This window comes from Micrasema longulum, unplaced genomic scaffold (genome assembly GCF_059751315.1).
Source record: "Micrasema longulum isolate JH-2025_06_02 unplaced genomic scaffold, ASM5975131v1 h1tg000541l, whole genome shotgun sequence".
Taxonomy (NCBI): domain Eukaryota; kingdom Metazoa; phylum Arthropoda; class Insecta; order Trichoptera; family Brachycentridae; genus Micrasema; species Micrasema longulum.
Window position 1 is genome coordinate 159,470 of NW_028277737.1, and position 15,536 is coordinate 175,005.

Sequence of the window (15,536 nt, forward strand, 5' to 3'; positions counted from 1 at the left end):
TTTTTTGTTCTTGAAAAGAAACACATGCATTTTACATCACATACATTTTTGTGACATTTTCCATTATTTCTACCTAAAATTATGCCCTCGGTAGTAGTTTAAAAATATGTATTTATTCAAATATTTCAGGTGAAACCTTTTTTTATTGAATCGTATTCTCCTTTTTTAAAAGAAGATATTTTTGGTTGTAATATTTAGTTTTAAACAATATCTTATTGACGTTTTTATTACCCACATTTCTGCGTTTATCGGTACCGATATGTACTGATGTTTTTTGTCGAAATATGTTTTTTTTAAATTATTATTGCGCGATACAAAAAAACGTTCGTTTTAAAACGGCAAAATTATATACGTAATCGACTACAGCCTTAAGAGCTCCCGGCGACAAAATAACATACTTCAAGTCGGCCATCTTCGCGCTGTTAAATACATAATATTGACCTCTTTTCCAGGTTAAGCAAATCGGCTGAAATAATTATGTCCAAAGTATTGCTAAAATGATTCCATGCTTTTTTGTGTCATGAATTGGTATTGTTGTATAGACCCATTTTATGCTATAAAAGCGTTTTTTCACTATAAAATGTACTATAAATACCCTTTTATTTTTATTCAATTACCTTTTTTTGAATTTCTTTGTTTGTTACAATTACGTATTTGATATTTGAAAACACAAAAAAATATATCCTACAAGAAATACAATATTTTTATTCTAAAAATTCTGAACTTAAAATACTTCCATAAATGCAATATATCTTACTTCGTTGTGTGATGTATGAGTTACTTTATCGTCACAGATAAAGAAAAATATTTTAAAAAGTACCGTATTAGCCCGAATATAACGCGGCTTCAAATATAACGAGTTATATATTTGATGCAGGAATGAAATGAAAAATTCACTAATCTTTAACCCTGAATATAACGCGAATACTTTTTTTAGAAACGTATTTTGAGTAAAAATATTTCGTTATATTGAGGCTTATACGAATTTTACATATTTATCGACTAAAATATAATTTTAGATAACTAAATCGATATCACGGAAAAAAGCCATAACAATTTAATATCTCGAAAATGGTAAACATTTTACTGAACAAGATTAATGTTTATTTTACTGGTCTAGGGGTTTTCTATTACCACATTTTTTACTTCGAGTTTTTGGCCATCTTGTATTTATTTTTAGATTATTAGAATACTTTTCTGAACGAATTGATTTTAAAATATAAAAAGTAATCAAAGTTTTTTATTTAAGTTTTTTTGCCGAAACCGTTAAATTTGCTTGTTCGTAATTCAAAGCTATTTTCAAATAAAAATAATGAGCTCGTCTTAAATATCAATCAGTATATTAAAATTAAATTAATGATTTACGTTAACAATATTTTGAGTACTTCGGAATGTTTGTTTGAAAGACAAGGCTGGGTGAATGAAACCCACATCAATAAATGTTTCAGTTCATTTACTTTACACAAGTCAACAGATCGAAGAGATGAGGAACTGTGGAGTTTCAGACATTGCCAGAATGGTGAATGTTAAACAGTGTGTAAAGTGGCTACTTTAACAAGCTAATGCCAAATCGTAATGATTCTCGGTTTCAATAAATTTTAATAGTCTATGTGTTTTTAGTAAGTTCGTTCGTTCGTCATATATCCATTTCACTCTAACGCAATTAAACCCGTATTTCGCTCGTGTTCTCTCTTGTATGATATGAATGAATTTACGAAACCAATTAGTTACAGAATAAGGCCAAGACTCTCACTAAATGTTTCCGCTCAATGGGTAGGATATATTAAAATTGTTCTTTTGGATCCCAAAGTTCGAATAGTGGTTTCGATTATTTATTTAATCGAATAGACTTTTAACAAATCACAACAAGGATGGAGAATACCTAAAATAAGGGAATATGGAAGTCTAGGCATTTACAGGTCTTATGACCTGTATGCTTATGACATATGTTAATCTTAATGACTCCCGAGGGGGTGAAATCCAGTCTTTTGTCTACAAACATTTGGACAAACTCAAATATTGTAATGAAACCAACTGGTCCAAGAAAAAGTTTAAAAATTGGAAAATTGTTTTCAGGCATTGCCTAGTATGTGAAATAATTCAGTCAGATGAATCTCTTCACAACAATAAAGGTTTCAGCTCTTTAACTTCACTTAAATCAACAAATGGAAGAATTGAAGAAATATGGATGTTCAAACATAGGCAAAATTGTAAATTTTACACAGTGTGTAAAGTGGCCACATAAATTAGAAAATGACAGGTCATAAGCTCTGTAAATGCCTAGACTTCCATATTCCCTTATTTAAGGTATTCTCCATCCTTTTTGTAATTTTTTGATCTTAATGACTTCCGAGGGGGTGAAATCCAGTGTTTTGCCTACAAACATTTGGACAAACTCAAATATTGAATAGACTTTTGTTTATAATAATTTAAGGCTGACCATTGTGACGTTTGGTGATCCTTATGGGAATTTTTTGAACTACGCTGTTATTTGAATTAAATTAAGCTATTTAAAAAACACTGTTGTCCTAAGACAGGATTTATTATTTAAACCTAAAATACGTTATCTCGACGTCTGTGAATACAGCAAACGAGACTATCTTGTTACTTCTCGTAAAGGAAACCGTTTTCTGTTAGTTCTAGGAGCATTATTGGCAGTGTGTCTACATAGACGTATATCCGTGGATTTCCTTTAACACATATTTCCCCCTACGTATGGGCACATACGTGAGTGTAATCTACATATACGTAACTCTGAGATTTTTCTCAAATAGCAGTTGCGGTTAGAATTTTAAATGATTGCGCGTCACATGAGGAATAAGTTTTAAAATATTAAAATCGACTTTGAATGACGCTTAAAAACACGTTTTTAAGCGTATTTCGTAATATTATTTTCAAAAAAAGTATTACGGATTGGTATTTTTTTATTGCGTTTATATATATAATGACACATAAAATACATTATTTTATACATTTATCAATTTTTCATTCATAATTTTTGACATTGTTGAATCTATTGAGGCTTTTGCTCGTGTTAAATCTAACGTTCTACAACACTGGACAAATAATTAAGAAATTTATTTACGAGTGTTTACAAATAATATATTTATTTACGGGAATTGAACCTGAGCCCTCTTGCACGGTAGACAAACGAGCTGAATTAAGCTGACACTACTAGACCGACTGGGTTGATATTAAATATTTTTTAAAACGTGTTTTAACACTGGAATATTTCATAGCCCCTAGACTGATACCTAAAAGTGTAAAACTAATCACCTTACCTTCATGCAGTAAAAAAATATCAAGATACGCTGTGATCGAGGTACCAATGCAATGCCCTATGCACCATTAGGTTCAGAAAGGGAATGATAATGATGATGATTTATTAACATTTATTTGGACACAAGTTGTAACACCAATCAATGGTCTAAAATATTTATAAATGTGTTAGTCAAATACAGTAGCGTGCCTAGGGTTTACGAGTAAGGCAAGCCCATATATATATTTTTTAAATTCACATGTGGTGTAATTCTCTGACAGCCTCATAGTATAGTGGCCAGCGCATTGAACTACCATGTAAAGGTCTCGGGTTCGATTCCCGACATGGTTGATATGAAATATTATTTAAAAGGTGTTTTTACACTAGAATGTGTCATAGTCCTGGACTGGTACTTGAAGCGTAAGACTGATCATCTTACCTTTATGTAGCCAAAAATGATCAAGATACACTGCGATTGCAGTACTCTATGCACCATTTGGTGCGGAAAAAGAAATGATGATGAATTCATTTGTGTGAAACATGATGTGAGCTTTCTTCACTACAGTTGTACAGTCTACAAAGCATCCAAAAGGCATATTATGACGAATAACAATATTTTTTTTTAATATGCATAGGATAATCTTTCTGAGGTCGTTTAAATAAACGAAATCAATAAAACACAATATTATTTTATATAAAGGAATTCCTCAGATATCAACCATTACCAATAAGTAACATCAATATAATATGGCGTGCGTAGAGTTGAATAATAGTCATCGGAACCCATAGATACATAAATATAAATTATAATTGATAGAAGATATAGAAAAAAGGAAAGTAGATAGGCAAATAAAAAAGAAACGTCGGCCATATCCGAATTCATTTTATATATGACGTTTGCACAAAATGAAGTAAATTATCGTAAATTTTAACCAGTACGGGTCTTTATACAATTAAAATAAAAAAAACCGTTTAAAATTATCAAATTCCGTAAAAAAGAGCATAATAAACAATCGTAAAGTTTGTTCGATACGAAATACGAGAGGCGCTCTCTGCCAACTTTACCCTAAAGAAGCTGGCTTCAGATTCCCATATAAAACTCAACATATACAGACAAACATTTGATGAGTTTACTGTTTGCATCACATGCGAGTTGCACCGTGAAATAAGCCCCATAAGAAGCCCACGTGCGTGAGCAAGATAAGAAGACATAGTGTCGTTCGCGCACAAGATTTCACGCGGTTCGGATCTCGGGATGCAAACAATACCAACGTCGAACAGATCTCTAATTCTCATGCGGCGCGAAATTTAAACAACGAAATGAATTATTTTTAAGCGTTGGTTCAGATTTGATTATTTTGAAATAAAATTAATAGGCAAGCCCGGCTTATGGGCTTCTAAGGAAATACCGCCACTGGTCAAATACGTTCACTTCTAAAAATGGTCTTCAGTCCTATAAAATATTAATAATTATGTTTTTTTTTTTTTAATATAAACTTAAATAACAATAACGATTATACGTGTTTTTCCTGTTAAAGTTTTTTTTTTTAAGCAAAATTTTATTTGTAAGAAACCATGCTAAACACTTTATTTTAAATTATTAAATAGATTGAATTTTTAGTTATAATAATTAAAATACGTTTGTAGTTTTATTTCACTTAGATTTATTATTTTTCCAAAAACCGGTCAAACCGGTTTTTTCTGTCACAGCAAAACCTAGCCACTGGTAAAAATTATCAATGAAAGTGGAATTAAACTTTAATGTTTCCGTATTTTCGTTATTATTATTGATAAATTTACTAGTAAAATATCTCATACTCGATAAAAGCTTTAAACAATGAATTATATTGAACATTACACGGTTTAGTTTTAGCAAAGCTTCTTTTCTGTTTTATATAGTTCTTACTTTTGTTTCAGGAAACCTCGTACAGAGCAACTCCCAGCCACTTCCACCAGAACCGTCAAACTTCAATATAAACCTTAACATATCAGCTTCAACTTCGTCTCTCGGGAACGGAGAGTGCGCTAACTATATCAGGAAGCAAGTCACTTCATCAGAGATTCTCAGGGGACTCCCGCTCAACAACGAGTATGAACTCATACCCTGTTTACCCCATAGACCTTGGATTGGGAAAGAGAGTGGTTGAAAAGCCGATCGGTTTCAAAAGAAAAGACATCCTGGAAGCTTTGGTCAAAGCTTTAGATATGCTTAACAAAAATACAACTAGTAAGAATAACAAAAACGTTAATAAAAGTGTTAAATATAATTTAGACGATTTTTTAGAAGGACTGTATAGATTAGAACCAACAACTGGTACTCAATTCGAACTTTATTTTAGAACTAAACTAGTTAAAAATAGCACTCATCATAACAGTGAACATTCTCATCAAACTCAAGTTTCAAGTTACCATAATGTGAACGGTTACACAAAAGTAACTCTAATGAGGCCTTTTGCACCAATTCAACATATAGGAACTGTGACTCTTCCCATCGCAAGGGAAAAAGAACTTATTCATATAATTTTACCCCTGTCTGGGAGGACCAGTACGTTTCAGAGTTTTATGGACAAGTTTGTGAAGATCGGGTTGAAGAACGATAGGAAGGTTCTGCTGACGGTTGTTTACTTCGGGGAAGAGGGTCTCTCGGAGGCCAGGGCTATTATGTCAAGAGTTTTGATGACTCGCAACAGCGGAGGTAGCGCCAATAACTTGAGGCTGCTGGCCTTGAACGAGACCTTCTCGCGAGGGAAAGGACTAAGAGTTGGAGCGGAGAAGCCCTGGCCTGGCCGGGAAGATAGTGCGGACTCCTTGTTATTCATGTGTGATGTGGATATTGTGTTTAGTGCTCGGTTTCTGGACAGGTGTAGGTGGAACACAAAACCGGGGAAAAAGGTATGTTTCAAATATTTTACTCTAAATACTTTTAACACATGTATTATTTGTTTTGTGTTTTTATTCCTAAATGTTTTTTTTTCGTAATTTCCGTTAGAACCACTTAAAAGTTTTTTTTATGTCTCCCCTCTTTAAATGTATTTTTCTACAAAAGTTTATCGTCAATGTGAAATTTCAATGGCGAATTTATCTTTCAAATCGCGTGGTATTTGATATTTTTTTTAGATACATTTAATGGTTTATCGGCCTCGTGGTGTAATGGTCACCGCGTTTGCTTACCATGCAAAAGGTCTCGGGTTCGATTGCCGACATGGTTGATATAATGTATTTATTTACAAGAGTGTTTTTACACTAGAATATTTCATAGTCCCTGTACTGGTACCTGAAGCGTAAGACTGATCATCTCGCCTTCGTATTACAAAAAATATCAATATCGGTAAAAATTAGAAGATTAAATTGCAGTACAAAGTTTCTGGAAAATGTACGAAAAAACAGTAAAAACGAACTACTTTGAACGACGTCACTAGTTCTTATGAATCAATTAATGATAAAAGAGCTATGAAATATATCCGGTTTATTTACTGTCATCGGACCAATCGGCAGAGCTGACTAAGAATAAGCGGAAGTGAGCTGACGTCACATGCTGAGTAATTTCAGAAATATAAATCTTTGAAAAATCATAACGCTGATAATACTAAATACAATATTTTTGAAAAAACTATTTTGGCTTTGTTTAATAGCCTATAAACAAAAAATAACAAAAATTAAAAAAACTTCTAAATTTCCTCATCCATCACAAGAATCTTTAATAAAACGTTTGTAATAATATTATTTACACTTACGAATTCAAGTTTTTATTTACGCTTTTATTTCGTTATTAGTGAGGTGACATTATTAAAAATACGCGTGTCTACGAGCATATCGTTTCTTTATCTAATAATTATTATTTAATTGTTTTTTTCAGTTCGTTTATGTTTTACTCTGTGTTTATTAATAAAATAACATAAAACATGTCTCGTAGCATATAATTTATATATTATTATAATTTCACAAAATCAAAAATAAGTAAAAAATAAAATTTATTTAATTTCAGATTCATCTGTTTAAATATACAAAAATGCTAACAAAAGAACGTATATTCTTTGTGCCTAAACACAAAACAGAGTTAAGTGGTTTTCAAACATCTCCAAAATAGTGTATTTTTTTATTCAAGTCTCTCCACATGAGAATTTCGAATTTAATCAAGGTTTATGGTATTCTAATTCAAATATTTATCTTAAATATCTGCTGTTTATCAGATTCCTAGAATATAAAAGGGGCCTTACTTAGGATATTAAAAGCGTTTATATTTATCCAAGTGTAAACTTTATTTACCGCTCAAAAAATTTGCATCAAAAGAAGCACATTATTAACCTGACTTTCGAAATGCGATATTTTTTCCCGCTTCTTCATATTACACTTTCAATTGATTCTTTAGAATGTTCCATAAGGAAATATCGAAATAAATAAGACTCGGCTGGTTATTTATTCAGTTTGGCAAAGCAAACGAAAATAATATGAGAATATTTCATAATACGAAATCACTCTTCTTTTCTTGCAGAAAATACCGCTGTGCTAAAAACTTAAAGAACTTTTTTATCTCTTTTATTCAGAACTGTTATCTGAATTATTTCCATAAATTTAATCCCCGATATTAAAATCGGATGAAAGTTTTAAATAGGCAAAATGACAAAGTCCATTAAAAAAGATATATTATTTTACTCACGGCATTAAGTGCAATCCATAATATATTTAAGAGCAATGAATTTTGTTTGAACATTTTGATTTGAAAAACTATTTTTTAAACAGACAAAACTCTTAAAATAATAAATATTATTCATATCATTAATTAAGAATTGTTTATATTTATATATTTTTTTTTTAAATAAAATAATATTTGCGTTATTTTAATTTTGGCGGCCGTTGTCTACAAGTTATACATAATTCTTAATTAGAAAATGAGAATCCGGTTGTGGAAGAGTGTCGAACCTCGGACCACTGATTTGTGAGTCCACTACACTATCCACGAACCACAACTCGGTTCAATTAATATGCATTTTTTATAAAAATCAATCGTTATTAATAAATTCGAGAGATGGACACCATTATAACTTAATCATTTTAATATGTAATTTACGTTTAAAACAACATACTCCATAATCACAGAGTTATTTGTTTTCGAATAAAATTAATTAAGTACGTTTGTGTCCGGGCGGTAGACAACAGTTTTTTTGTCAAGTAAAACTAGAATCCTGGACAAGGGTTTTTTTCCGCAATCCTGAGAAAAAAAAAACAAAAAAATAGAGACACGTCCGCCTTTTAGTGTAATGGTAAGCGCGTTCGCCCATCACGCTTGAGGTCGCGGGTCCCATTTCTGGGAAGTTTGACGTAAATATGTTTTTTAAAGGTGTTTTTCCACTTAAGCACTTCATATTATTTTTGTTTAGATACCATGTATAATATGTATTCTATTAAAATTATTTCCTTTGTACAATTTGTGGAAACCTGTTATCGGTTCGGTATTTATACAATAGATGTATCTGTTGTTAACTATAATTAGAGCATAATGTAGGTTTTTTTTGTAAATATTGTATTTTTTTGTTACCGTTAAATCGCCGTTGTTCTCTTAGAATAAATCAAATTAATAAAACAAATTAAATAAATAAAATAAACGCGATAAATATTACAAATAAAATAAACGCGATAAATATTACAAATAAAATAAACGAAATCGATTAAATAAATTAAACGAAAGAAATAAATATAACAAATTAAGAAATAAAATAAATAAAATAAACAATATTAACAAAATGAACAAAATGAACAAAATAAAATAAATAAAATAAATAAAATAAATAAAATAAATAAAATAAATAAAATAAATAAAATAAATAAAATAAATAAAATAAATAAAATAAATAAAATAAATAAAATAAATAAAATAAATAAAATAAATAAAATAAATAAAATAAATAAAATAAATAAAATAAATAAAATAAATAAAATAAATAAAATAAATAAAATAAATAAAATAAATAAAATAAATAAAATAAATAAAATAAATAAAATAAATAAAATAAATAAAATAAATAAAATAAATAAAATAAATAAAATAAATAAAATAAATAAAATAAATAAAATAAATAAAATAAATAAAATAAATAAAATAAATAAAATAAATAAAATAAATAAAATAAATAAAATAAATAAAATAAATAAAATAAATAAAATAAATAAAATAAATAAAATAAATAAAATAAATAAAATAAATAAAATAAATAAAATAAATAAAATAAATAAAATAAATAAAATAAATAAAATAAATAAAATAAATAAAATAAATAAATATTTATGGTGTAGTGTATTTCGGGTATTTTGTACTGAAGTCCTTTCTCCTTATACTCTAGCATTTTAATTGAAATGAAAATATCCCAAAAGTTTGTTCTTTTACGTACATGAGTCATATTCATAAAAAGCTTTATTTAATACATATACTGCTACGAAATAATATCTCCAGTAAATACTTTCCGCGGGGTATAATAATTTGGCACTATTGCGCGTAATACTTTAAGGGAAAGGTTACAATAAAGATCCTGTAAATAAAGGAAACGTTTTATATTCCTTAACAAAAGGACCCAAAACAAAGTCAAGTCCGCAAAAAGCGGGTCTACGCAGAATTATGACCGCTACTTAAATTGACATTATCATTCTGACCCTTCCTTCCTTTTCTATTTTTTCTTTTAGTGTACACCATTTCCTACTATCTAGATTTCTCTTCTTTACAAATATTTATGAGAAAAATTAATGTCACGTCGTAAATCTTAGATCCTACCCTAGTGACACCATTTCTAAATCATTTCCATCTTCTTTCAGCTCCCCATGTAACAAGAAATCCGAGTAACACTTAACTTGTGTACTAAATTTTTAAATTTGGAGTTCTTTATTCTAAGAACATCTTAAATTAAGTACCTTACTTCAAGAATGAAATAATCCTTAATTAGTGGTGTTTTATGGAAACCTAATTAAAAGCGTATTATCCACTGGTAATTATTTTCGAATTTAAGGACCATTTAAATTTTATTTCTTACGCTTAAATGATGTCTACTAAAACGTCAATTTATTTTGATGAAATCGGAAAAAAATATAATTTAGAATTATTATTTTCGTTACTTAAAAAAGAACTCATAATATTTCCTTCTATATTCATTTTTTTCATATATTACAACTATTACACATAAACAAAGAAACAAACAAACAAACCACCACGCCATTTCTCCGTAGGGGTAGGCAGAGAGTATAGAACGCCATATCACTCTATCTTGGCATACAGACCTCGCTTCCTCTACATTCATACATCTTATCATGCACGCGCGCCGATTATTCCTACTTTTGACATGTCCATCTTCAATTATTCGATGGACTTGATCGTGCCAAGTCTTTCTCGGTCTTCCTCGTTTTCTGCATCCATCAACATTTGCATCGCAGATCCTTTTAGCCGTTCTTCCGCTGTCCATTCGCTCTACATGTCCAAACCAACGCAGCACCCCTTTCTTGATTCTGTCTATAATGCATGTCTCAGCCTTACACACTTCACGGATTTCAATATTTGTGAACCTATCATACATCGTTTTACCACACATTCGCCTGAGGGATCGCATTTCGACAGCACTCAGCCTACTTTCATCATCATTTTTCCAATTCCATACTTTGCTCCCATACATTAGAGTTGGCACTTTTTCTTCTCTGGTCTCAATCCTGGGATTGGCTGGCAGCAATTACACTCATTCTTCTCCTCCATTCCTCCCTGTCTTGTGCGGCTCTTTTAAAGTCAACATATGATGAGCAGCGCACGTCCTCTAATAGGTCCTCCGGGTACTCTCGGCGTGGGCGTCCCCTAGAATTTGTCCCCTCGGTCATCCCCTCCATTATGACATGCAGGGGGCCTTGTTGACGTATTACATGGCCGATCCATCTCGCTCGCCTTTCGGAAAAGGTCCTGAGCAGGTGCCTTCCACCTTCGATTCTTCGGAAAACCTCCTCATTCGTAATTTGGTCACTCCAGGAAATTCCTAGTAGTCTTCTATAGGACCACATCTCAAAAGCCTCAATTGGCACTAGAACATAGATATTGTGTTTTATAATCAAAGGAATTCAATTATCTCCCGGGGTCCGTATTCATATAATTGTTCCAGTATTCGTTTTAAAGAAAAAAAATTAAAATAAGATAAAATGTTTATTTGGAGCATTAACTTTGGAGCTTTATTTAGTAGGACTTTTTCAGTGTACTATACAAAATTTAAAGATATAGATTACACAAACATCACTCGGTCAGATTTAAAATTTACACTAAAAATGCATTATGTAACTTGGTAGACATTATAATAATAAATATGTACATCTCCCTTCCCCTCATTATCCTCTCTTCAAGCATTTTTGTCCTAATCCCGCCCAATTTACAAAAACTTACTGTTCTTAAAAATATATGAAAAATTATTTGATTTTTGAAAATATTTACGAGTACATGAAAATAACATTTTTATATGCATAAACTTATATGTATTTATTTAATAAGTAATATATTTTCTTTACTAACTTCGTATACTTTGTGGAAATGTTTTAATAGTTCTGAGTTTATACACTATATCTGTTTTTTTACAATAAATATATATGTAGAACTTTTGATTTCCCAAATAAAATAAAAAAAATAAAAAAATAAACCAAATATAAAAAAACTTTTTATAACAATTCAATTTTTCTACTGGTTGGTTTCTATACTTTTAAGCGTGTTGTCCAGATGCTTTTTAAAATGAATGATTGTTTATGTTATAATATTCCATTTTTATTTTTGCTATTATTTAATGTACATGCTTCCGCTTTCCATTATGGTGTTTCCCAACTCAACACAAAGCCCTTGGCTTCATAGAGTTAGGGATACGTTATTATTATATTTTTTTATAATATGTATGTACTTGTATGAATAAATAAATAAAAAACAAAATAAAGTAAAACTACACAAGTTTCTTAATCAGGGAATAATTAACTTATTACTTGTTAAATTACTATTCAATTATACCTTGGTCGAAAGAAAAGAAACAAGTTGTTAAAAAAAAATTGTTTTATATTATACCTTCTTGGTACTTTTGAAACGGGTTGAGGTCCCGTGAGTAGTGGCACGGATTAGTGATCAGAAAGTCTAAGGTTCGAACCCTGCTCTATCAAAACTCATCCAACACAGTTATTTACTACTAAAAGACATTGCCCTTTTTTTAAAATTGAAACACAATTATTTATTTATTCAAAAAGAAAAAATTAATTTCATTTTATATATATTATATTTATTTCTTTATTTATGGTGAATATTATGTACGTGTGAATTAAAAACTTGTGTCCTACCAAGAAAGTCTTAAGAGTAAGCGGATTCTTTCATCATTATTTTTCTTTTTGCACCTAGTGATGCATAGAGCACTAAAGTGGTAAACCAAATGCAGCGTATTTAGATCATCTGTTACTCAAAGGAAAGATAATCAATCCTACACTAAGGCTAAATGACTAATGCGTCTTAAAGTAAATGTTGAATATATTACAACAGAGATGAAGAACATTTAAAAGAAGGTAATTTAGAAGTCTAGGAATCTACAGGGCTTATGACCTGTCAATAGCTGGTTTAAGTGGGCACGTTACACACTGTGTAAAATTCACTATTCTGCCCATATTTGAACATCTATATTCCTTCAATTCTTTCATTTGTTGATGTTTGTGAAGTAAAAGAGCTAAAACCTTTATTTATGCGGGTGAGCATCTAATTGAATTATTTCACCTACATACTAGGCAACGCCTGAAAACGTTATTTTTTCAATTTCTTTACTTTTTTATGGACCAGGTAATTTATCAACAATATTTTGAGTTTGTCCAAATTTTTGTAGACAAGGACTAGATTCAACTCCCCGGGGAGCTGTTTATATTAACATATTGCAACAGAGATGAAGAACATTTAAGAAAAGGTAATTTAGAAGTCTAGGCATCTACAGGGCTTATGTCTTGTCAATAGCTGGTTTAAGTGGCCACTTTACACATGTCGCGTCCCGCGACAAAAATAATTATACCTATAAGATAATCAGAACCGTTATAGTTTAAAAGTAAAATTGAATATAGAAAACAAATCAATCGCGTAAATAAACGCTTTACCCGACAGCGGTCACGTGAGACCTCCCACCACACTAGTTTTTTGAACGTAGGGCCGTAGGACTCGCCGCTGGCGAGCCAGCCAGTTGCAATCTGGTTCGCGAGCAGTGTCCACGCCGCGCTAGGCCAGTTTTCCCTCGCAAATAACTATGGGAGTTTTGGTATAATTCCCTATGCACCATGTTGAGCTGTGCCCAAAAAAAACTTGTATTCTAATTAAACCAGCTTCCGGTAAGTCTTCAACAACTTTCGAATATATAAATCAACTTGTTTCGCTTATACAAATTTGTAATTTTTCATTATTGTCCACAGATCGGATACGTATGATCATTTTAAGCTAGAATCCATTATGACGGCTGTTTAGCCTTATACACCACGTAACAACTAACAAATCTCCATTTAGTAAGTACAGTATACAGCACGGAACTGTTGTTTTTTTTTAAACTTACTTTCTCGAGCCGTTTGTAAAGAAATACATTTTTTTGTAGTATGGAGAGTCAGGTTACCCCGGAATCTCGCCCTTCAACCTGAGTTGTCGACATTTTCTTTGATTCATCCTGCAGAGGCGTGACTCAGCAGTTTTTCTCCTCAATGGCAAATCGACACAGGACGCCATTTCTAGGATCCTTCGTAATTGCTGATGTTCCTAGTACTTCCTTCTCAAGTAAAATAATATAGAATGGTTCGAATCTCTCAGAGGATTATGTGAGTGCCTCGCGTGCATCTCTTCATAAAGGTTGGTGGAAATATACTTCGAAAATTAGTGACTCCTAATGTAATACTACAGTGAACTAATGGATACGCAGGATTATTCAAATCTTTATCCTCATTACGGGGAACCGCTGCCCAAATTATTTTCGGTTCTAGGACACTTAGAAGTAATCACATTGTAGGTTAATTTCGAATCCTTTTAATAATGGGCTATTTTCAATTTTAATTCTTACTAGGAGAGATCTCTGCTCCAATTATTATTAATCCTGTTTACTATAATTAAGTTCCTCATAAATAATTGTTGAACATCTTGAGAAACATATATGTCCGTTGTCTGTAAAACTATATTTTACTGACTTGTAATAAATAAACTTGAAATGAACCACTTTATTCTGTCTTTTCCCACCGTTGTTCACAACCAAGCGAGAAATTCAGTATTTTATTAGAATTTTGCAATAATACCTAATGGAAAGTAACTAAGGACCCATGTTATCCTTCAAGGAACCTTGAGATCAAAAAAAACAAGTTCTACCTGAGACTATTAGCCGCAAGGTAAGATTTAATATTAAAAAAGAGTATGACACACACTGTGTAACATTCACCATTCTGCCTATATTTGAACATCTATATTCCTTCAATTCTTTCATCGGTTGATGTTTGTGAAGTTAAAGAGCTGAAACCTTTATTTATGCGGGTGAGATTCATCTAATTGAATTATTTCACCTACATACTAGACAACGCCTGAAAACGTTATTTTTTCAATTTCTATACTTTTTCATGGACCAGGTAATTTATCAACAATATTTTGAGTTTGTCCAAACTTTTATAGACAAGAACTGGATTCAACTCCCTGGGGAGCTGTTTATATCAAAATATTAGAACAGAGATGAAGAACATTTAAGAGTAAATGTTGAAGTTGAGAAAAAAAAAAATTTTTACAATAAAAAATGAACAAAACTTTTTTTTCATTTTAACATTTTAAATTTAAATCCAAAAACAACGGAGGTGAGATAGGCGTTATGTAAAACTATAAGGGCGTTGTACGATAAATACTAACAGCCCATTTTATTATAAATGAGAACGATTTGTAAAAATAAGACCAATTTTGGTATATTAATCCGTCAATTTTAGGAACGTCGTTCTCATCGAACTGGGTTTTCGATGTGAACGCCAACATATACATATTGTCATTTTTCACATTTGCCAAATGAAGTTTAAACTTGCTATTAGAGAAATAGTTTAGGATTTTAACTGATGTTTAAGTATTTTCAACATGACATGCATTTTAATAAGCATAATCAGTGCATGTGCTTATTAAAATACATGTCGTGTTGGTTTTATATGTGTGTGCAACAACTATGGTAAAGGTGTATAGTAGGTTTCGCATGTTGGTTTAATTGGTGTCCTGACGAAGAAACGGGTACGCCTCGAACCAGTAGACATAGAAAAGTCA

At 31.0% G+C, this 15,536-nt stretch overlaps 1 protein-coding gene across 1 annotated transcript in view; it reads left to right on the forward strand.

Moving 5' to 3' along the window:
* Csgalnact (Chondroitin sulfate N-acetylgalactosaminyltransferase) overlaps positions 1-15,536 on the forward strand; it is a 194,162-nt gene that overhangs the window by 130,088 nt on the left and 48,538 nt on the right. Inside the window, 2 exon segments of the mRNA XM_088227800.1 lie at positions 5,177-5,363; positions 5,365-6,151. Of these exon segments, the coding sequence (XP_088083926.1) occupies positions 5,177-5,363; positions 5,365-6,151 (974 nt within the window).